The 21,821-nt window shown below is 37.1% G+C and overlaps 2 protein-coding genes across 2 annotated transcripts; one reads left to right on the forward strand and one right to left on the reverse strand.

Moving 5' to 3' along the window:
• Positions 1-7,273: 7,273 nt before the first annotated feature.
• LOC116737237 (forkhead box protein O1-A-like) lies at positions 7,274-8,489 on the reverse strand. Its single transcript, XM_032590279.1, has one exon. The coding sequence runs from the start codon at positions 8,023-8,025 to the stop codon at positions 7,312-7,314; it is 714 nt and encodes a 237-aa protein (XP_032446170.1). The 5' UTR covers positions 8,026-8,489; the 3' UTR covers positions 7,274-7,311.
• A 1,714-nt stretch (positions 8,490-10,203) lies between these two features.
• LOC116707971 (uncharacterized) lies at positions 10,204-21,580 on the forward strand. Its single transcript, XM_032545677.1, has 14 exons — positions 10,204-10,661; positions 10,834-10,899; positions 11,391-11,649; positions 12,486-12,626; positions 12,718-12,893; positions 12,966-13,124; positions 13,634-13,752; positions 15,476-15,593; positions 17,016-17,119; positions 17,848-17,920; positions 18,030-18,112; positions 18,208-18,411; positions 18,936-19,070; positions 19,188-21,580. The coding sequence occupies exons 2-14, from the start codon at positions 10,845-10,847 to the stop codon at positions 19,377-19,379; spliced, it is 1,818 nt and encodes a 605-aa protein (XP_032401568.1). The 5' UTR covers positions 10,204-10,661; positions 10,834-10,844; the 3' UTR covers positions 19,380-21,580.
• The last annotated feature ends 241 nt before the right edge of the window (positions 21,581-21,821 follow it).

Consider the following 21,821-nt stretch of genomic DNA (forward strand, 5'->3'; position numbering starts at 1 on the left):
TACATTGAGATTAACCCAAAGTAAATCTAGTTCATGCCTGCCATTTCAAGGGCTTGCAACTGAAAAGACAGCATAAAAAGGCAATATCAATCAATAGCTTCTTTCTTTTCCAGTTTAAATTCTGACTTTAGGGAGCACTATAGTTTTACCGAATGGGAACTCAGAAAATCTAACTCCAAAGTACAAAGGGACCACACCATAAGTACTTGTTCCCGTCAAACAATTACCAAAATAAATGTCACAAAATATTGAAGAAGCCTCCGGTAGAGAAAAAATGGCCAAAGAGAAAGACCAGATTTAAAAAAGCCATGCGAACCATCTTTAAGCTCTGAAAAAATACGACAACTAGATAATTGCTATAGCTACTCATTGTGCCAAAAACTAGTCTTTGAATCAGGACTTATGCTATGTCATGAGTTGGGTAAAAGTAGGTTTCAAGTCAATACTTGGTAGAAATGGAAACAATAAGTTAACAATAAGTTCTGATATCCATTTTATAAAAGCTTGGTTGTTCACTCTTTTTGAGTTCCTTCCTGCTTTCTCAGAATTTGAGAGGACTTGTTCATGTTCTAGGTGAACAAAGACTGGCCTGTTTTAAAACCAGCTTTGATTATATTTGATAAAATCTCAACAGTTTAAGTTTAAGTAACTCTTATCAATAGCTTTCAGAAATTAAACAAAGCATCAATTGACAGACCCATGGTGAAGCCTAGGGATGATTCAGCCAATTTGCAACTGAGCAATTACAAAATGATTCAGTTCAACTCTGAGTAATTTCCAATGAAAAATTTGTTGCATAACGCAATCATTTTTTTAAGCGGGATGTTTAATTGTCTTCCACAGATTGCATAACTGCATTTGGATGTCAAAGGTAAGATAAAAATGCAGAAACAAGCAACTGTTAGTGTGATGTAAATAACCAGCAAAACCCAGTAATGAGAGGCTATATTCAGTTTTTACCCATTACTGGTTGAAATGTTTAATTTACTGGTTCATAATTTTTGTACTGGGACAGGAAGTGATCAAATGAAAAGTTTGATATTTGAAGAAAACTATCAACTTATGATACTATCCTGGGTCATTTGTCTGATTTGAAAGATAAATATATCTTTAAATCATTTCAGTTGTCATTCGCTTCTATGGTGTTGCAGGTGCTTGGGAGTTATTCTGTTAAAATGCTGGAGCAGAACCTTTCTCCTGTCAAAGTCAGTGTTTACAGTAAGACTGAGTGGGATGGGAGTCAATAGGCGCATTGACATGGTAATGACCCTTGTGCCGCTTGCCGTACAATCTGCTCGGACCGATGTGTTTGTCCGCTGCTACAGTTTGTTTTGAGTTCCGTGGGAGTATTTACCAGCGTAGGTTGAGGAATTTCAGGTCAAGAGAGCGCCGTGTACGGAGGAAACCTCTGACTGAACTGATCCTGATACTGACATCAAACGCACCTGAGCCATCAGGCTCCACCAGCTTAAAGCAAATATTTATCCTGTAGTGACGTAAAAGCAGAAAAAGAACAGATTTTTGGCAGGTATGAATGCATGCGTACCTCGTGTTATTTTAATGTGTGACTTTATTCATCTCATTAATTCCATTCATAAAGTTAAACTAATATACTATACAGAGTCTTTACACGCAGAATAACAGAAGTCAAGCACGTATTTCTGTTAAGTTTTATAATAAAGGCGCCAATGATGCAGCACCAAATTGGTGTTCATGAAGCCCAGGTTTCTTTAATACTAGTCTGCAGCTTGTCTGCATTGTTGGTTCTGATGTCTCTCATCTTGCTCTAAACAATATGCCTCAGATTCTCCATAGGGATCAGGTCAAGTGAGCTTCCTGGCCAATAAAACACATTGATTCTATGGTGACAAAGACAGGTATAAGCAGTTTTGTTGTAGTTTGGAAAGTGTCGAAACCTCTTGAAAAATAAAATCAGCAATAAAGCTTATCAGTAGAGGGAGACATGAAGCACTCTAAAATTTCATGTGCTGACTAATACTTGAGCTTTTGAAGCACACATTTTCCTTCCACATAACCTTCTACTAATGTGATTGTACAGAGCATATAACTGCCATTCCATCTGTATAATACTCTTATAACTTTGTGTAAGCAAAAATAATCAAAATTAACACGAATAAATTATCAAAACGTATTAGTGCGTGCAATGAATCTATATAATAAATGCATTTCACTTTTTTAATTGAATAAAAAAAAAAAGAAGAGAATTTTTCAATGATAGCCTAATTTCTGGAGCTGTCCCTGCATTTCTGGCAATAACGCTTTACAAAGGGAAATAACTGATCATAAAATGTGCACAGATCTAAGACATGGAGAATGAGCTCAGCAAAAATGTTTGGTGATGCATTGTTTGTGCCATCTGCTCTCTTTCCCATCAGGTGGCATCCTGGGCTTGGGCCAGTGCCCAGACCAAGCTGATCCCACCTGACACAACTGTCCTCCAAATTCACACTGTCACAGACGGCCTGAGAAGTGTGGAGGCTGTCATGACTCAGCTTAGACTGGACCTACCGTGGAAGATTAGTGGGACTGTGAAATGAGCTCTGTACATTTACAGAGCACAGAACCCTAATTAGATATTAATGAGAACTTTATGTGCTTTCTTCACTAACAGTAGATAGTCACAGCAATAAACCATCCTCAAGTTAATTATAATTAATATCTGAAGGTGTTAAGGAAACCAAGTATTTTTTTGATATGCGGCCAGTCATGTCTACTGTAGCTCACATAGAAACCACTGTCAGCCAAAGACTTACTCAATCAGTGAATCAGCACAAACCACATATTGTTTTCTGATTCAGTGATTTGTGTTCTGTTAAGGTGATTTGGTGTGAGTGCTTTTATCAAAATTACTTTTCCAGCATCTGCATTAACAGAATATGTGCCTTTAACTAATGAAACCAACATGCTTTTGTATTTCCAGAGAGTTATTTTGTCCCATTTGAGACAGAATGTGGGTAACAGATAAAAATTAGGATAGCAACAAGCCAAAACAATGAAGACAAAAATGTTAAAATATGAGAGATGAGACCAGAACTGACCAAATTTTAGCTTGATTAACCGTAACTTCTGACCAGTCAATCATAAGCTCATTTTCTGATTAGTCATTCCATCACACAAAATAAGTGTTATCAAGTTGCAATGACAACAATCTTCAAAGTAAAAGCTTCAACGACACATATTATTTCAGTGTCTTGTAGCTAGACAAAGGCTGAACAGAGTTAAGTAAAGATGTCATGTTTTAACCTTTTGAAATTCCAACCTTTGCTTGTCATAGAACATGCAAGACTTGGAAACATTGATAACTTTTGGGAGCATCCAGCTAAGCTAGTGATCTAAGTTATGTAGAATTTACAATTGGAGACTGCTGTTGTAGTAATGTTAGCCATGCTAACGGCTACAACAATGCTAATGATGCAAATGCTAATATAAGATGCCAAAGATAGATTAAAATGGACACTTCATAATAGCTTTGTCTTAAAACTGTTTCCCAGCAACTATCCTCTCACAGTCAGTAGACTGACTTTATTGCCGCCACTACCAGAATTTTTTTATTTATTTATTTTTTTTAATATTTCTCAAACTGTTCTTATATTATAGTAGAACTTAGCTGATCGGAATAGAATTAGCCATTCAAGATTTACCAAAAACTAATTGGAAATCTGTCAAAATTTAAAAGGAGAAAATTAGTTTAAATATTAATTATATTAATGTCTTTTGAGATTGGGCTGCCTTACAACTGAGCTCCTGCTGAAGATACATTGTGTGACAGGCCCCCTGTGTGGAACCGAGCTCTATGAATAACTCCTCTCAGCAGTACTGAATGGTACTTTGATTTCCAACAGAATTACTCAGTTTTAAACACCCCCAACATGGCAGGAAAGGCGGCAAACCCAGGGGGTAGCCAAGCACCCCTCACTGGGCTGCCAGTCACACACACACTGCTACATGGCTGCTACAGCAACAGAGAGGAAAGCTGTTAACTTAGATGCAGTAGATCAGACAAAAAACATGTTAAAATTCTGTCAGTGTGACTCTGTTACATACGTTATAAAATAAAAATTGACTGATGCAAATCAGAGTGCTGGAGACAATTAACCAGCGTTGATATTTTGTAACACTGTTTTGCTATAACAAAGTCACAAATTATCTCATTATGCAGGACTCCAAAAATATAATGATCAATGGCTGAAAAACTGAAAGTGGGGTACCAACACCTTTCTTCCAGGAATCTTGCTTCTGGTTTCCTACTATTATTACAAATTAAAAATGGTTCCATGCATTAATATATTCCAAGGTTGCACAAATATTCTGTCAAAATGTTGCTACGGTTTAAAGTCTGCTTAAAGCTATGTCAGAGAAAGTCTTAGACCAGACCTGTTGCTGAAAACTCTGGGTCAGCTGGGTGAAAGAACATTGCTACAATTTTTCCTCACTTACAGGAAATGCAATTGAATTGTTTGGGAACAAAAACAGCCATGACATATCCAAATCAACATGATAAATAAATGTTAATTATAGTCAATAAGTTACTTTATTTCAGCAGAAGTGGAAATAACCGTTTTTTTTTTTCCTGTCTCCAATAATGGCGATTCAATAATTTTTTGGGTAGATCTTTGTTTTACTTTTTTTTTTAGCAAATAACATTTTATTGTGAGGATCTCATACTGGCTAAGCTTTCAAAAGACAATCATTAAAATAGCAATAAAAAAATACAATAAAAATTTTAATGCAATGTAGGATAGTTATCAAAGAAATCCTGTAGGCAGGTAGTTTTTTTGCATGTGGATTAAATAATGATGCACCTTCTCAAGTAAAAGCAATGAATCCTGCTTACGACTTTGTGTTTGTGTTTAGCCCGCAAATCGTATGAAAACGCACTGCGAGAACATTTTAGAGCAAAAATGCACATCCAGAATAAACAGTGGGTAATTGACTTCAGGTAAAAATCTACTTGAACAATATCAGTCCCCCCTTGCACCACATCTGTCCATTGACGGCTTTGTTTACTGAGAGTATTCCACTACACTGGAAGGGTTTTTCCACTTGTGGGACAACATCTGACAACTCAATGTGAATTTTAAGCTAATTTACTAAAATCCTGGAGGTCAGACAGATGAATATGAAGCAAAATGTTTGCAAAAAAGAAAAAATACCTGCATGAAAACAGTGAAAATCCAAGTGAATCAGTATTGTTTATATCAATCTGTGTCAGATTCAGCATAAGCACTAAAAAACAATATTTTCTCCAATAACCGTGACTGACACATATGTCAAATTTCAGCACATGAGGTTGCTCAGATGGAGACAGCCCAAACAATAAAGAAAAAAACTACAACTGCTTCAAATTTCAAAAACCCGGACAGCTTACAATAGAGAACAGTCGTAGTAAATCTTTCAGTATTATGGGCTCACTATGATTTCCTGCTGGGAAAGCAGACTGTCATTAATTTATTGTCAGACATCAATGAAACTATGTTTCTCCAAACAATAAATTAAATGAACGAAACATTTTCGCCCCTCAATGGTCCTCAGTAGGCATGCTTTCTTTCACACCACATCAGAAATTTTGAATCTACTCTTGTGTAATGTTTTGGGAAAGTTTCTAGGACACATGATCGGCTCCAGTGTCTCCTTACGACATAGCCGCTTAAACTCAGCTGCATTGGAGTTCCACAGTCCAATGTGGAAAACTGTGATTCAGCCTGAAAATGTACAACATTTTCGCAGGACAAGAAAAAACAGAGGGGAGCTGCCTCAGCGGTACAGTGATTACCATGATTACCATGTTTAAAAGATCAATACGCCAAACTGGAAGAAAAAAAAAATCCTGTTGAGTCAGGAGACTCACATAAGTCACATTGTGCAGTAAGAAGTCAGATGACTGTTTAAGGTGATGGTAGTAACAGACAAGTTTGCAAAATTATAATGTACTGGTTGTAAGACATGGTACAATTAACAATTTCATTGGCATTTAAATGTTCTTGCATGCTTTTTCAGTTAAGACCATTGAAAAAGCAATGATCTAAACTTAATCATGAGGTGAAATTAAAGATGTACCAATCAGTCAGCTGGGGATCGGCTTAGGCCAATTTTTCTCTTGATCAGCTCTAATTTTTGACGGCGTGTACTTTTTGAGTTTAAGAAAGATTAAAAATGTTAGGGACATGCAGTATGAGTGGAGCATATTGTTTTCTCTTTTATGTGAAAACATAAAAGATTCATGTCTGAATAGGAGAAAAAAAACCTGAAGTGTCACAAATTAAAATCGACAGGTCAGACATGATCAACCAGGAAAATCCTGATGAATGAATCATTTGTGAAAATGTAGACCAAAAGATAACATGCCAGTAACACAGACAACACAATGGAGATATAAAAGTAAACAACTCTAAAACAAAGGATACAAAATAAATTCCTTGTCTATCAAGCACCACAGAGAAGCCAAATCTCCCCAGAGGGGATATTACAGTTATACCACATGAGATAAAAACAGCATAAAACACAATGAAGTCCATAAAAACCCACTGTGAAATACCACAGACACAAAAAATTCCCCTGTGGATAACATTGTACAGGAACTGGCATAGGCAGAACTGGCATTGGCCAATCTTCACCTGATTGGCACTGATCAGTGCCGATCATTGTTTCCCCAACAGTAAAAACAGCAAAAGATGTTTAACCACAGATGGTAAGAACTTCATACCATTTTCAGTCTCTAAATGCATCAACCAATGACAGGTTTTGCTGCATAAATATCAGATTTGTTGTGACTATTCTTGACAGCACTTTTCTTTCTCCTGTTTTATGGATCATAGTCATTTGAATTTTAAAATATTAAAACCGAAACTAGCAGGTCAAAGTTTTATCAGCTTTGTTGACAAAAATGTTTTGACCTAGCCAGACCTTTTCTGTACAACTAAAACCACATGCAGAATGACTAAAACTACAGCAGAAATGAGTGAAATTTATGCTATTGAATAAAAACTTAATTGTAAAAATACTGGAAGGATCCATATTTAATTTTAGCTTGAGGAACGGTGGGATAGATTGTTTGTGTTGCAAGATATAAGTTTATTTCTATTGCATTCTAAAATAAATATTAGACTTTGATGTAAAAAATATATATATTTTCCTGATAAAAGTGAACTAAAAAGTATTTGAATATAGCTTTACACTATTGTCAACTGACTAAATTGTGAGTAAAGTCAAATTACAATTTAGTTAAAAGACTGTGACAAACCCCAATTTAAAATGTATTTTTACTTCTTCAAAAAAAATCGGTAATGGGTATCAGTCAGGAAAAAAACATGATTGGTGCATCGCTAATGTTGTCCACAGTAAACTCCAAGAAGCAAGTATGAAAACAGTCAGACATACCTTCCAGCCTGCAGAGCTGTTGCTGTCTCCCTTGTCCTTGAAGTAAGGCACACTTTTCACCATCCAGTCATAAATCTGAGACAGCGTTAGTCTGTTCTCTGGAGAACTTTCAATAGCTTTGGTTATGAGGTCTGCATATGACATATTCCCCCATGCGTTCCGCCGAGAGGAGCTGCTCTTCCTCTGTGCAGCGGCTGCAGCAGCTGCTGCGGCTGCCGAAGGTGAGGAGCCCACCGGGGTGGAGAGCAGAGGCACCTGCTGCTGCTGCTGCTGCTGCTGATGCGGGAGTTGCGGGTTTGGGTGCTGCTGCTGATGCTGGTGATGATGTTGCTGTTGGGCTTGCTGGTGGACGCAGTTTTCCTGACACTGAAACTCGCTGCACAGGATGACCGGCTTCTGCTCCGTGAAGTCTTCATTCTCCTCCAGCAGGCTCAGATTGTTGATGAACTCCGCATTGCCAACGCCGGGCTCCTGCTTCACGGACGGCACCGGCGACGAGGTGTTGGAGTCTCCCGGGTTGATGAACTCCGGCCGGGGCAGGGGCCAAGTGCACGACCGGGGCCGCGGAAGGGGCTCGAAATCCGGGTCGATTTCCACCAGGTGTGGCTGCTGGGCCGCTTCCGCCATGGTGTCGAGAGATGACCGAGTGTTCTTACAATGTCATATAAGTGTGACACCTTCTAAATAAGTCAAAACTTACGTTTTTGAAATGTTAAGAAACTCAAGAAAAGTCTCAGTGCTCCGCCTGGGCGCAAAATCCTCACTGGAAGTTACATCCCAAGCCGGTGGAAACGTGAAGCAGTTGAAAAAAGTCTGCGACCGAGTGGTCTTTCAAGGGGGCTAAAGTTGAGTTGGTGGGACGGTTCTGCTGGATCGCTGGTTTGTTTATGTTGTCCAGTCGTGGTGATGTTCCGTCTGATGTCCCGCACAGCCTGTTGACTCTGTGTTGTAGAGCATGTGAGGAGGACTTACTGGAAGTCTCATTTGTCAACTGATACCACCCACATTTGACTGACAGCCCTGAGCCACCAATGAATGCTATTTTAAAAGCTCCTCTGGTTTTATTCTGAGAAGGACCAAAAATACATTTAGTTCTCAGATAGTCTTCCAAAGTACTTTTAAATGTCAGTTTAATCGACTTTCTCTAAAGTAATCTGGCTTCTATAACAATTTTTGTTGTAAATTTCTCCCCTAGAATTATATTATATTATATTATATTATATTATATTATATTATATTATATTATATTATTAAAAAGTGCAGTAACACTTGCCTATTTCAGTAACACACAAAGAAAGACATTTAATTACACCCTTTTTTCTTGTTTCTGTTAAATACTATAAGAATAAAGTTTTCAAAAGTTACTTTCTGTCTCACAAATGAGCTTCATTGGAACACACATTCTAATTTATTGAACATGATTGAATATATATATATATATATATATATATATATATATATATATATATATACAGTATATATATATATAGTGTATATTTAGACTGTGAGTTCAAGGTAGAGCAGATGAAATCAAGTATTGTAAATTAAAAAAACATTTAGTTTTCAAATAAAATTAGGCTAGTTATATTTTCCATGGTGCAATTTTTTAGGTAAAAAAAACATAACAACAAAAAACCAAGAATCAAATCAATGTTTCTGATTAGTTGGTTGATGAATGTGGTGGCAGCATCAAGCTGAATGACGAAATGTTTTCATTAGGGTCACCTGAAGCAAGATGTAGCTGAAGTTGAAGGAAGAAAATCTGCAAAACACTTTATCCAATAGCAGAGGTTACCTTCCAACAGATCATACAGTCATAGCTGTCATAGAATAGTATAACATGGCAATATCCAGACCTAACCCCACTTAAACATCTGTGGCAAGATTTGATAATTGCTATTCAAAAATACTCTTTATTCAGTCTGGAATGTTTTTTGCCTACGTTAAAAAACAATGGAAGCTTTTAAATGGTAGATAAAAAAAATTCTCAGGCAACATGTTAGCTGAGCCCCCATAATGATCAAGAGCAAGAAATGTTAAAAGGGTATGTTCTAAATGGATCAAAAGTGCAGTGCAGTTGTGATGCACATAATGATTCATCAAAAAAGCCCCTTTTGCAACATCTGGACAACATAACGTCTTTTTGATCTCTCTCTATTTCTCTCTCTCTTTGTCAGTCTCTCTCTTTCTCTCTCTCTCTCTGTTTGCCTCTCCCATTCTCTCTCTCTTTTTTCTTTCTCTCTCCAGCTCTCTCTTTCAGAATAGAATAGAATTGAATTGTACCATATTGCACAAAGAAATTAGGACAACCCATTTACCAAATACTTTCATATTTCACTGGATCTCAGGAAATGGTGGATTCAAACATCCAAACGCAATGAGAAATCTTAAACGAGAAGCAGCAGCATAAAAAAAGAAACTGATTTATTATGCAACTATGTTTTTTTGCTAGGTTTGCATTCTATTCCTCCCCTTATGAATCACAGCATCAGCACAGCAACTTATTCTTAAAAATGTATATATATTCCTAAATAAGGATATTCAAGTAATTTCGACTACCCTTATTTTGCACTAAAATGCTCGGTAGATAGATAGATAGATAGATAGATAGATAGATAGATAGATAGATAGATAGATAGATAGATAGATAGATAGATAGATAGATAGATAGATAGATAGATAGATAGATAGATAGATAGATAGATAGATAGATAGATAGATAGATAGAGTTAGAGTTAACTACAAATTTCAAGGCATCCGTGGAGTCTGCTGACATCTTGTGGATAATATTAGGTATTACAATCTCAACTGTGTTCGAATAACCTATTCTGTCACTAGAGGGTTTAGTAGATTTTATTTCGGTCATTCTGAGTTTGAGGCTTTACGAGAATATATAAACAGAAAACATATACTAACTTTCTGTTCCGAACCTTTGTAGTCATGTCTAAATTGATTCCATGTTACTTTCAGAGAGCGTCTCATTTCTGTCTTCTGTCATTGATATCAGTCTCTTGACGCGCTTACGTAGGGTGTGCGCCACATCTTCAGGGCTCAAGGGAGACGGAAGTTCACCACGGAGCACCGACGTTAGCTCGTTTCTTCGGGCTGTGTGAGAGCTCTGTTAACCTTTCCTGGAAAGTGGGGTGAACAGTTTTACCTGAGTGGTTCTTGTGGGGACAAAAAGTAAAGTAACGCTTCGATTAACAAATAACACCGTCTTACCTGTCATACTCTAAATCCGAGTTAAGGTGACTACAGAACAGGTGAGTGTGAAATATAAAGGTATGTACTGGGTGAATTACACCCAGTAAGAGGAGTTCTCTTACTGGGTGCTTTTCTTTTTCTGCTCTAAAGTTACATGGGCTCTAGGGTTTGTGACTCTTTTTTATGAATTAAAAAAAGATTTGACCCTCAGGTTTGTTTATATGTACACAGGCTTCATCATCATGGCTCCACATCCTGTAATACAGGCACTCATTGACTTTTCAGCAGGAGCAGCAGGTGAGTTCATTATTTTCTTAAACCTTCATTCTGTTAATTAAAGGTATATCAGTCGAATTAGACTACATATTCATGCTTTTTAAGGACCAGTTATGCAGAGATCTACAGTTGGGTGATAGAATGCTAATTTTGGCCACTACAAGTCTGCCTTTTATGATATAGCTGCAAGAAAAAGCACTTGTTGAAAGAAACCAATAAGAGCTCTGATTTGGAGTTTTCTACAAGCCACTACAAAGAGGAAATCTCGGTCCCTAATCACAGTGAAAGGTCGTTTTACAATATATTTACTCCGGAGAGCTGGATACAAATGTGTGCCACACACACTTTTCAGATATTTATTTGCTAAGACATGTTGTTTGTTGATCTGTAATATAGAAGTCCAATATAACACAATTGAACTTGATTATTTCCTAGCCATATTTACATATACTTTAATGGTGAAGTAGAAAATGTTTGTTCTGCTTTGTAAAACTTAAACTGTCCTATTTTAGGTGGTACAGCCTGCGTGCTAAGCGGTCAGCCATTTGACACCATCAAGGTGAAGATGCAGACGTTTCCCAGCATGTACCGTGGCTTCATCCACTGCTTCATTTCAAGTTTCAAACAGGTGGGACTCCGTGGTCTCTACAAAGGCACCACACCAGCCCTCCTGGCCAACATCAGTGAGAATGCGGTGCTCTTCTTGAGTTATGGCCTGTGCCAGGACACTGTCCGTCTTTTGTTAAGGATGGATAAAGGAGCAGAGCTCAGGTTTGAAACTGATGAGGATTTCTGTTTCTTTTATTTCAACTAAAAGTTTCACTGTGGACAAATATATTTGTTCATCTGTTTCCCAACCCTGTTCTTCAATGAACACTGATCTGCATGTTTTAGCATGCAACATACCACATTCAGATGATAGCAATTCAGTAAAACCCCATTAGTCAGCCATCTATTGAAATCATGTGTGCTGAAGCAGGGGAATGCCTAAAACTTGCAGAGCAGCGTGCCTTGAGGACCAGGGTTGAAAAACACTGTTAGGCCACCACATAAATGTTTTGTAAAGTTTTAAAATCTGTACAATTTGCAGATCTCTTTGAAGAAGTGCTGGTAACAGGATCTTATGGCTTAATGAGCTCCCGCAATTTTTCCAACTTGTAGCAAGCAATATTGATATTTAAGAAACATTTATTTGTTAAGACATTAGGTGCACAATATTTCTGATAATTTTGACTAGAAGTCTAGTTCTGCTCTGGGGTGTACTGTAGGACCTCTGGAGATTATTTTGGAAGAAAGAATTCTTCATGAAATCTAGAACATTCTTAACCCTGTACAGTTTTTGAATAAACTTGGATAATATGAGTTAGAAAAACCTCTTAATTTTTCTTTGGCATTAATAAAGTATTTTTGGACTAATTACTAAAAGAACACTTAACTAAAGTTGATTCTTGTTACCTAACACACATGTAACAATATAAGCATATTAAATCTTGATTATTCTGTGCAAATTCATAGCAGTCATTTCAACCTTTGCATCAATGTGTACCATTGTGTCTGAGGACTGTCACTCATCTTTATACATTGATACATTTTCTGTTTGTGTTCAGTGATGTCCAAAAAGCTTCTGCAGGGTCTTTAGCTTCCATCTTCTCCTCCATGGCCATTTGCCCCACAGAGCTGGTGAAATGTCGCCTACAGGCCATGCATGAAATGGAGGAGACTGGAAAAGTTGCAAAAGGACAGCGAAGGTCCGTTTCATCAGAGATGTTGGAATATACAAAGCATTTTCAGTTTTGGCTGATTTCACCTTTCCTTTCTGTATTTGTGGTGGGACATTAGCACCGTCTGGTCTGTGGTTAAGACTGTGCTGAGGACAAATGGTCCTTTGGGTTTCTACCAGGGACTCACCTCAACCATTGTCAGGGAAATACCAGGTTACTTCTGCTTCTTTGGTGCCTACGAAGTATGTCGGACTACATTTGCACACCATATGGGGACAGACAAAGACAGTATAGGTAGGTTCATTTAATTTTAGTTTTGATGTCTGTGCTTAAAGCTACTCTGCAAACTGACATCTTTGTTTGCAGGCATTCTTCCACTTATGTTCAGCGGTGGATTTGGAGGGGCTTGTCTTTGGCTAGTGGTCTATCCAATAGATTGTGTGAAGTCTAGGATTCAAGTCTACTCTTTAGCTGGGAGGCAAGAGGGTTTCATGAAGACCTTCATGGGTATTATACGCACTGAGGGTAAGCTTTGACGATGCAATGTTTGCCTACTGTGACAGCAAATGCAGTTAGCAGTTGTAGAATACTGGGCATGGCTGATAGCTAGCACAGCAATCCCCAATAGAGACAACATCACACGTTTCTCTTGCTGGAGTTATGGAGATACTATATGACAAACACATTCAGTTGTTGCAGTCTAAAATATCAAGATCTAAAATTAAGCCCTAAAGCACTGAGAACCACAAATATTTAACATTGTTAATCATTTTTGCATTTATATACAGCTTTGCTAATATAGCAGATGTTTGAAAATATATTGAAAAATGTCACACATATTCATGTGCAGAATGTCATAAATGCATGTTATCCTAAACAGTAACATAAAACTGCATGCGGCAAAGCTAACTTACAAGTTAAATGAGTGATGAAACTCAAAAACTTGCTGGAGTTGTGAGGATAATGTCTCACTGTAAGAGTATTGTACAGGTTTTGCATTTTATAGCCACTGTTTGACTGTTTCTGCCTTACAGGTTTCACGGCTCTGTACTCTGGTTTGACTCCTACCATGATACGCACCTTCCCTGCCAACGGAGCGCTCTTCCTAGCTTATGAGTTCAGCCGTAAATTTATGATGGACACAGTGGGGGCCTGATAGTGATGATACAAAATGTTTGGTCAAAATCATTTTAAATAAAGTTTTAATACAAATATTCATGTCATGGCTTCATATTTTTTACTTGGTATGAACATATAAAAAAATTTCACCTAATCAATGGATAATTAGAACAAGTGCAATAATTGTTTAACTGTAGCGAAACTGAAGGATCAAAGTGACTGAACAGTTCAATTCTTCAGTTTTCATAAAATGTCAAAACTCTAAAAACGTAAATTCCTCTAATGGAATATTTGCATAGACCTTTTACTTGCAAACTACTGTATGTAAATAGAATAGAAGTACTTTATTCATCCCAGCAGGGAAATTAGTTCTAATGGAAAATAGGAATGCTCTTGTAGCAGGGAAAATATCTTGCATTGCGCATATCCTAAAATTGATGTTTTTTGTTTAAAAATACATCTTTATGTAGCCTTCTCAAGTTATATTTGGAAAAATCTTGGAAGAAGGCAGCCTTTTGGTTAACTAATCATCAAGTGTTAGCGGCTCATCAAAACCTGGAGTTCTGTCATTTAGCTGGTCTTTAACACAATGTCAATAAGATAAACATCATTGGTGATCTTGCCATAATGCCATATCTATAGTATTCGAAGTCCATTCTACATTAAGAAGGATTTTTCTAAAGTTGAAAATCATTTATCATTCATTCCAGGAGTAGACATCACAAAGTTTGATGTGCAGTGCTCAAAGAAATTTCAAAAGACACTCAAACTCTGTCTCAGACTCCACAAGCCTCAGCCATGTCGAAGGTCATAACAGTAAAATGCTAAAAAAAAAAAAAAATAAATAAACTGAACTAGTGTGGCTTGTTTAGCAGCCACACTGTGGATAAAACCATGTCCATCTTCTTGACTGCTTTTAGATATGGATGACACCAAAGTGGAGATGTATGCCCGATAATGCACGTTACAAAGTTTAGAGACAATAAAAGCGAATACAGGTTACTGACAAAAAAACTTAATGTTGATTTGGACTTGTTTTGCAACCAAAGGTCATCGGCATCTTGAAGACTTTGAATTGACTATGTATTTTATTCTAAATTAAAATAATGTGAAGTCTTTATTGTTTAATGAAATATTACTGTTTGGGGAGTGAAAGGGTTATACATTTTAAGGCAAAATATAATAATTGGAGAACCTTGCTTATGTATTAAAGTGAATCAGTGAATTTATTCTAGTCTAACAGAAATATTTCTCATCAGTCCAAGATAACTAAGTGACATGCTTAGAGTCAACAGGTTTTATTGAATTTCCCATTCAAGCCTTCTTACTTTCTCTGTGAACAATATGAATGTGGTTATCACACCCCTAATGTTGTGAAAAGGCTGTATTTCCTTTTTGCAGTCGATGAAAAAGACATTAGCGAGAAAGTAATAAACTTCTGTAAGTCATTTCTGTGGAAGGACTTAATTTTTTTCTCGTTAAAGTGAAACAAGAGAATGGTCACGCTGTCTCACCACATAAAGCCTCATGTTTCAGGACGTGATTATTTATTCATCATCTGCAGTCAACAAGTGACCGAATCCTGCAAGGGCAAGAAGATAATAGGATACCAAGAGGACTGAATTTGGAGTTCTCAACTGTGGAAAACATGCAAAGGCTGGATGCACTGTGGTTCAGGTTACCACAGCAATAGATTTGTACAAGGCAGGATGAGAGAAATGGATAGACCACGCCCCACAGACAGAGGAGGGAAGTAAACAAGTGTGCCGCTGCAGCTCCAAGTGTCAGACTTCTCTCCAATGATCTCAACAACATCCAGCACAGTGGAGATGGTTACTCCACGCAAACTTCAGATCAGTGAAGAAAATGTTGAAGGTAAGTACTTTTTTAAGATCTTCCCATAACCATTATGGATACATGTTGTAGGTTTGAAATGTTCGTTAGCTCCAAATGAGGGGGATAAAATGAATTATTGTTCTGAGGCAAATGTCTGCTTTTATCTTTTTATTGTATTACATTTTTTAAAGTAAGTATTTTTTCACATTGTAATATATGTTATTATTAAATTAGTACATATACGTTTTGATGGCTAGTGTTCTAGATCACCATTCATTGGCTGCTATATTTCTCACTAGCTCTACCCTCACTGACTGAATTGATTTATTTCTTTTCATCCATAATCCAAATTCACATTCTGTGTTGAAAATTTAGCTGGGATAAGTATGTACATTTTTTCCAGTTATGATTGCACAGAAATGTTAAATGAAGCTATGGAAGTACAATTGTATACAGCACCTCTTATTCTAAATTAATAAGAGATGGGACGGTAAGGAATTTTCCTCTTGCTTAAAATTCGACCTTGATCATGTTGGCCAGCAAAGAGGTGGAGGTTTTAATCACTAACAGCCACTCTTTTGTCTCCCCTCCACAAAGTACTGTGTTCGAGAGAATACAAATCACTAAACACTAAAAATTACTAAAATTAGTTAAACAAAAGCAATCAAAACCGTTTATAGCCTAGTTTGACTTAAACTGTCAGATTTTGTTTTCAGCCTAATAAAAAAGTATTTGCTGCCGTTTACAGATTTAATCAGGTTTTGCTTTTTTGTACCCTCTAAATCTTTTAGACCTTTGAACAAATTTTAATATCATACAAAGATAACCCACTTAAATACAAAAATCTAATTTCAATCATGATTTTATTTATCATAAAATCATAAATGGTATCCAAACCAACCTGATCCTATATGAAAAACGTGTTTCCTTTCTTTCAACTGAAAAATTAACTACAAATAAACCTGGTCAATTTGGTCAATTAAACTAGTCAGACCCAGCCCTAATTAGCACATTACCTGTAAAAGCAAGAAATCATTTGACTAGAACCTGCATGACAACATGAAGTAGGCCTCAAGATATCAAAAAGCAGCATCTTAAGAAATTCAAAAGAGATGAGAAACAAATCCTCCTTGTTGGTGTTACTAGAAATGATGACAGTAATTTACAATGATATATCAGTTGGTTTGCGAAACATCTCTTGATTGAGACAACCTTTAGGTCTTCATAGTTTCCCTGTGAGATTAATTACATCATTAGTTACAAATGAGATGTGTGAATTTACTGCAGCCCTTACGTGACAGCGAGGATGTTCTGTGTTCTCCCACTGGATTGTACTACTTTCTAATCTGCCATCAACAATCTTACTACAAGAGATGTGTGTTTTCATGGCTTATCGAACAGAATCTAACTTTAACAAAGCAGACACTTCCCATTGTACTTTGAACTTCTCTCTCTCCACAGATAAAAATGCAGGGAGGTTGGAATGTTTTGGTTGGCTGCTGGTATTTATATCCCTCCTGTTTATAGCGCTAACCTTCCCAATCACGTTGTTTATGTGTGTCAAGGTAAGAAAATGTTCTTATTTGTTGCTGATCAGGCTGCATGCAACAGACCAAAACAGTGGAGGGTTTCATTGTGAACTGGAAGGAAAATAATACATACACGTCTTCCATTTTACTTTTACAAAAAATAAAAACCTTAGTGTGGCATGCATTTGTTTTTAGTACCCTTTACTCGGATACCCCTAAATGAAATCTGGGGCAACCAGATAATCCTGTTTTCTCTGAGGATTTTTAGATCAATTCAGTGAACAAAATGTATAAGAAAGAGCAAACAGGGCAAACCGTTGTTGAGAAGTGTAGAGCAGGATTAGGTCATAGAACAACACCCAAAAACCTAAACTGACAAGTCAAACAATGAGAGCATTTATCAGAGAAGAAGCCAAGAGGGCCATTGCTAGAGGAGGTGTGGGGATTAACAACTCAGGTTCATGAAAAAATCCAGCTTTTACAAAACAGTGGAAAAACGAAAACAATTGCTGAAAGATGAAGATGAAGAATTTTAGCCTAAATAATAATAAAAAAAACATACATTATCCACAGAGAAAATGTTGTGGCAGCATTAATGAAAGATGGATGGATCTAAATATAGTATAAAATGCATACTTTTTATTGTAATCTGACAAAATTGTGAAAAAAAGTCTAAGGAATGTGAATGCTTTTACATCCAAGAAGTAAAAACTCTTCCCAGAATAATTTTGCTCTCTACACTGTTTGCTGTCATTGGTGTCCAGATAGTAAAGGAGTATGAGCGAGCGGTCATTTTCAGACTTGGGCGAATCACCGATCGGAAACCTAAAGGACCAGGTTTGTAGTTTTACATGACGGATTGTACACACCAGATCATTCCAGAAACTGATTTTCAGAAAAAAGTTGAACTTGAAACTGATGCAGTTTGATGTTTCTCTCTTTCTAGGCCTATTTTTTGTTTTGCCCTGCACTGATAACTTTGTGAAAGTTGATCTAAGGACTGTGTCTTTTGATATCCCTCCACAAGAGGTCTGTTTTCCTTTTGTACATAAAACGTAAAGCCAGGATGTGTTTCCAATAAACCTTCCAGTGTACTGTTCATTTGTATCTGTATTCTTTCACAGATCCTGACCAAAGACTCGGTCACTGTGTCCGTGGATGGAGTTGTCTACTTCCGCATTCACTGTCCCATCTCAGCTGTGGCCAACGTGTCCAATGCACACTCATCCACACGGCTGCTTGCTCAAACCACTCTGAGGAATGTACTTGGCACCAAAAACCTTTCAGAACTACTGTCTGACAGAGAAGGAATTTCAGTGAGCATGCAGGTTAGATAAAAGACAAGAGACAAATGGTCAATTGTACTGAAATGAAATACAATCCCATGGAAACATAGTGATTGTCTCAACAACGACAAACTATAATATATTAAGATTTGCTACGACTGACCAACAGAAAATAATAATTGTGAGGAGTAAGAAAAATGATATAGAGCAGGTTTTTCAAAATTTTGTTCAAATCTAAATTCATTTTTCATGTTTGCTGTAATCTCAACATAGCTTGTGGCAAACTGCAAAGGGGAGTTTTTTCTTTACACCATTTATTTTTTATTTGTAAAAACTGAATCATTTTCCTTCCACTTCACAACTATTCACTGCTTTGAGTTTGTCTACCACTAAAGTCCCAGAAGAGGGAAATATTTTGTAGTTGCATGCGAAATGTATTGAATGCTAAAATTTCCGAGTATTTATGTAGGTAATAGCAGCCTTAAAAATATCTTTACTCAAAATATTTTGAATAATTTAATCTGAGTTTCTGAAATGAAGCTGAAGGAGTGTTTGTTCTCATACAGGAGGCCCTGGATGAAGCCACCGACTCATGGGGGATCAAGGTGGAGCGTGTGGAGATCAAGGATGTGAAGCTGCCTCAGCAGCTGCAGAGAGCCATGGCTGCAGAGGCGGAGGCCAGTCGGGAGGCCAGGGCTAAAGTGAGAGCAGTAGTGGAAGATTTACTTTCCATATCACACTCTACATCACTAAAAATAATTTTTTTAAAAATTGTAGGAAATGGTTGCAAGGCTGGTTATTGTTTGTGTCTGTTTCAGATCATTGCTGCAGAAGGTGAGATGAATGCTTCCCGGGCTCTGAAAGAAGCAGCTCTAGTCATCGATGAAGCCCCATCTGCTCTCCAGCTGCGATACCTGCAGACTCTCAATTCCATCGCCGCAGAGAAGAACTCCACCATCATCTTCCCTCTGCCCATAGACATGATGCAGAGTTTCATGCAGAAAAAGTGATGAACCGTGTAGTCTGCACAATTATTTTCGTCCCAAAGTAAGTTCGCATGTTTCAAATAGGGAGGAAAAAGAGCTACTCGTTAATGCAAATACAAACCAAACACTGTTTTTGTGTACTTATTATGCTTATTGTGATTTAATAATTAAATACAAAGTGCAACATACACAGCCATAGCCTCTCATTATTAACCTCAGCTAAGTTACAGTTTCAGTAGAGGAGAGCGAATGAAGTAGGCAAGAAACAAAAACAATTCACAGCAAACTTATAAAGACATGCTTTCATGGAAACTTCTCTGGAATATCTGATTACAATCATTTTTAACAACAATCCACAGAAGTAACAACATCCACGTGATGCAGCGACCTCTCTCTGATATTGCATGAAAACTGTAAACAAAAGCTTTTACTCTTATTCATTCATTAAATGTGTACAAGACGGTGTCCACAGGACACAGAGGCAATCAGTGCAATCGGAGTACCTGATGTAGAAAAAGGCAACTTCCACTGTCGGAATACAACAAATCCTCTTCCCAATAAACGTAATTATCTTATCTACCAATAAACGCAGCCACAGCCAAATACCTGCTTTAAACATGTTTACACACTTTACGATAGATGAAATGTATAAATGAAATACTGTAATGCTTAAATCTGCAGTAGGGAGCTATAATAATCAATTAGTTTTTTGCATAACAGATAGACAGATAATCTGGGAAACAATTGAGCTCCTCCTTTTCCTCCCTGTGGTCCTGCAGCTGTCTGCAGTGATACACCGCTTCCAGTCAGAAACAACCAATCAGAGCCAGGACGAGGGTCTTAATTCTGTCAATCATGCTCGTGTATGCACTGCTCAATGGGAAAGAACTTACTGTTACAGAAAAATCTTTCATCTGTTGTCATCAGTGGCCATGCTAACTAGCCTTAGCTTTCATGGCAGGCTCCAGTGTGATAAACTAGCTGAGAGCAAAGGGAGTGTGTGAGCTGCATGTACACAAGGGTGATTGACAGTGGTAAGACCCTCCTCCTGGTTCTGATTGGTTGTTTCTGACTGAGCGGAGTATTTCTGCAGATGGCAGTAGGACCGCAGGGAGAAGGCAGAAGAGCTCAATTTTTCACAGATTGCCTCTCTCATGTTTTAATAAACATGTAAAAAGCATATTGTTTCTAAAAGTTACTCACTGCAACTTTAAGTAGTGATTTTTTTCTAAGACCTTTTTGAAACATTTCTACCTACTTCTAACATCTAAATGCCTGTGTAAGAGAAATGTTTATTGAGACAGACTTCTGACGGCTGGTTGCCATATGTAAACATGAACGAATAAAATAAATGAAATTTAAATAAAATAAAAACCATGGCAGTTGCTTCCCTTTGATGACTTATGCATTTTCTCAAATCCTGAGCTTAATCAAAACAATGAAAAATGAGGTAAGATTGCATCAGACTTTCATTTCTTGCTTCTAAGTGACTCAGGAAATGTTGCAAAACAGGAACACTGCAGATATGGTGGAGAGACTTTATAATTGGTTTAGCTGCTCAAACTGTACATATGGAAATATGAAGAACACTGAACAGAGCGCAGAAAAGATAAAGCAAACTGTTACTGCTGCAAAAGGATTCATACCCCTTAAGCTTTTCAACAATTTGTCACGTTGCAACCACAAACTTAAATGTTTTTTATTAGGACTTTATATAATAAACCAATGTAAAGTAGTGCATAATTGTAAAATGAAAGGAAATTGGTAGTTCGCAAATAAAAAAAAAAGACTTCTGAAGTTACTAATGGTATGTATATGTGATTTAATCTCATCTAAATACAGGCAATTGGGTATTAACATTAAATTTTCTTGAGATCTCAAGAAGTTTTATCGTGGTTAAATAAAGGTTGAATAAAGAACCTTTATTTCCACTGTGAAAACACAGTGGTAGCAGCATCAAGCTTATCGGAGTTGATGTGAAAATGAATGGCGTTAAATTAAAGACGAACCTGCCGGAATATGAAAAGGTTCCAGCAGGGCAGTAACCCTAAACACATCGCCAGATTTACATTGGAATGGTTTAGATGAAGGAATAATCATATGTTGGAATCTTACATGCATGCTTTTTTAGCTTACATACAGTATGTATGGCATACTTTTCAGCTTTCAGCTCATGAAATCCAAATAAAAACATTCAAGTTTGTGTTTGAAACATCCCAAAATGTAAAAAAAACTCAAGGGGCTTCGTCTGAAGCATGAATGTTCTGCATTGAGTTCCAAGCATGTAACTGATGCAGTGTCATAGTTTAAGAACTTCATCTTTGGTGGTTTTATTTTGTGTGAGTTGACTACCTTTTCTTTAATTCAACTGAGGGTGAGGGTTCTTTCTTCTCCAAAATATGTTGAAGTGCTTCTTTTTAATTCTTATCATCATACATACATGAAATAATCTGAAAATCTGTTCTA

This window comes from Xiphophorus hellerii, chromosome 18, assembly GCF_003331165.1.
Source record: "Xiphophorus hellerii strain 12219 chromosome 18, Xiphophorus_hellerii-4.1, whole genome shotgun sequence".
Lineage (NCBI taxonomy): Eukaryota > Metazoa > Chordata > Actinopteri > Cyprinodontiformes > Poeciliidae > Xiphophorus > Xiphophorus hellerii.